This window comes from Dama dama, chromosome 13, assembly GCF_033118175.1.
Source record: "Dama dama isolate Ldn47 chromosome 13, ASM3311817v1, whole genome shotgun sequence".
Classification (NCBI taxonomy): Eukaryota; Metazoa; Chordata; class Mammalia; order Artiodactyla; family Cervidae; genus Dama; species Dama dama.
Genome location: NC_083693.1, coordinates 76,486,032 through 76,488,828, shown reverse-complemented (window position 1 = coordinate 76,488,828; position 2,797 = coordinate 76,486,032). Strand labels below are relative to the sequence as shown.

General features: G+C 62.7%; 1 gene segment (V, D, J or C); it reads left to right on the top strand.

Moving 5' to 3' along the window:
- The first annotated feature begins 817 nt into the window (after window positions 1-817).
- On the top strand, window positions 818-2,582 carry LOC133068533 (immunoglobulin heavy constant epsilon-like). The segment is given in 4 exon segments: window positions 818-1,204; window positions 1,341-1,664; window positions 1,752-2,075; window positions 2,148-2,582. Coding segments are annotated over 4 exon segments (1,329 nt in total).
- The last annotated feature ends 215 nt before the right edge of the window (window positions 2,583-2,797 follow it).

Genomic DNA, 2,797 nt, shown 5'->3' with positions numbered 1-2,797 from the left:
GGAGGTGGAGCACAGCTGCTCGGGGGAGGGGTCCCTTGTGGGGTCAGGAGGTGGAGCACAGCTCCTCGGGGGAGGGGTCCCTGGTGGGGTCAGGAGGTGGAGCACAGCTCCTCGGGGGAGGGGTCCCTGGTGGGGTCAGGAGGTGGAGCACAGCTGCTCGGGGGAGGGGTCCCTGGTGGGGTCAGGAGGTGGAGCACAGCTCCTCGCGGGAGGGGTCCCTGGTGGGGTCAGGAGGTGGAGCACAGCTGCTCGGGGGAGGGGTCCCTCGTGGGGTCAGGAGGTGGAGCACAGCTCCTCGGGGGAGGGGTCCCTGGAGGGGTCAGGAGGTGGAGCACAGCTCCTCGCGGGAGGGGTCCTGGTGGGGTCAGGAGGTGGAGCACAGCTCCTCGCGGGAGGGGTCCCTGGTGGGGTCAGGAGGTGGAGCACAGCTCCTCGCGGGAGGGGTCCCTGGTGGGGTGAGGAGGTGGAGCACAGCTCCTCACTGGTGGGGTTCTGGTGGGGTCAGGAGGTGGAGCACAGCTCCTCGTGGGAGGGGTCCCTGGTGGGGTCAGGAGGTGGAGCACAGCTCCTTGCGGGAGGGGTCCCTGGTGGGGTCAGGAGGTGGAGCACAGCTCCTCACGGGAGGGGTCCCTGGTGGGGTCAGGAGGTGGAGCACAGCTCCTCGCGGGAGGGGTTCTGGTGGGGTCAGGAGGTGGAGCACAGCTCCTCGCGGGAGGGGTCCCTGGTGGGGTCAGGAGGTGAGAAAAGGACCCAGAAGAAGCCATCTGTCCCTCAAGGCTGGAGCAGAGTCCCAGTGTTCCTTGAGCCAGACCACCCCACCTCAGCTCCACAACCCACCCCAGGTGAGCAGTCAGCCTGGCACATATGGGTGACAGTCCTGAGACCAGCACTGACCCTGGTCCTGTCCCCACAGCTTCCACCCAGAAGCCATTCGTCTACCAATTGAGGTCCTGTTGCACAAAGGAAGACCCTGTGACACTGGGCTGCCTGGTCAAGGACTACTTCCCAGGGTCAGTGACCGTGACCTGGGACACAGTGCCCCTGGACGGGAGCACCCTGACCTTCCCTAGCATCCAAATGGCGAACTCCAGTCTCTACATTACCACCAGCCAGCTGACTGTCCCGGGTGAGCAGCCCAGGGAGTTCACCTGCAGTGTTTTCCACGCTGAGACCAACGACACCATCACCAAGACCGTCAGCACTGGTGAGCCAGGGTTGGCGTAGCCAGTGAGGTAGCCGTGGCGGGGGGGGTGGGTGCGGGCCAGCCAGGCTGGAGGAACAGGGAGGAGAGGCTGGGGTCCCCGGGAGACCAGCCCCACGCCTGCCACCTCTGCCCACAGAGTGCATCAAGAACTTCAGCGACCCCTCGGTGAAGCTCTTCTACTCCTCCTGCAACCCCAGTGGCGACACCCACACCACCATCCATCTCCTGTGCCGGATCTCTGGCTACACCCCAGGCAAAATCAAGGTCACCTGGCTGGTGGATGGGCACGAGTCCAAAGAACTGTATGCACAATCCGGCCCCGAGATACAGGAGGGCAACCTGACCTCCACCTACAGTGAAGTCAACATCACACAGGGCCAGTGGGTGTCCGAAAAAACCTACACCTGCCGGGTCAACTATTACGGCTTCAACTTCGACAACCATGCCCGCAGGTGCACAGGTAAGGCCCTCACCTACGCCGACACTCAGACACCGGGGGCTCAGGGAGGAGGGCAGTCAACCTCACACAGGCCCCTCTTGCACACAGCCGAGTCCGAGCCCCGAGGCGTGAGCGCCTACCTGAGCCCGCCCACCCCCCTCGAGCTGTACGTCAACAAGTCGCCTAAGATCACCTGCCTGGTTGTGGACCTAGCCAACACGAACAATTTGACACTGACCTGGTCGAGGGCAAATGGGAAACCTGTGCACGAGGACCCCCTCGTCATCAAGAAGCAGTTCAACGGGACGTTCACCGTCACGTCCACCCTGCCGGTGGATGTCATTGACTGGGTTGAAGGCGAGACCTACTACTGCAAAGTGAGCCATGGCGACCTGCCCACGGATATCCAGCGATCCATCTCCAAGGATGATGGTGAGCAGCAGGCTGAAGGGATGTGGGTGGGCCTCCTGGGAGAAGCCTGGCTGACCACATACCTGTCCACAGGCAAGCGTGTGGCCCCCAAGGTCTACGTGTTCTCGCCAGACAGAAAGGAGATGGAGAATGAGGAGGAGCTCACCCTCACCTGTCTGATCCAGAAATTCTTCCCCAAGGACATCTCTGTGAGGTGGCTGCATAACGAGAAACTGATGCGGGCAGACCAGCACACCACCACGCAGCCTCACAGGGCCGACAACAACACCCCCACCTTCTTCGCCTACAGCCGCCTGGCGGTCCCCAGGGCCAACTGGAAGACAGATGACAGGTTCACCTGCCAAGTGATCCATGAGGCACTGCCCAAGACTAGGACCCTGGAGAAATCGGTGGTCATTAACAGCGGTAAATAACGCCCGCCCTCCAGCCCGCCCCTCTCCAGGGGCAGGGGAGGGGCCAGTGGGACCTTCTGTCCACTTTCAATAAACACTCTGGTGCCTGCTCAGAGCCCCGGGCATGCCTGTTCTTGGGGCTCATGGGCTGTGGGTCGGGGTTGGGGGGGATGTCCCGGCACAGAGGAAGGGAAGGCATAGCAGGCGGATAGGGCTGAGGCAGGGCTCTGTCCAGCATCACTGTCCATGTCGAGGCCTCCGCCTACCCCACTATGAATTTTGCTCACTCAGCAAATTCTAAGAGCCAGAGGGCGGTCCTAGGGGAAGGAC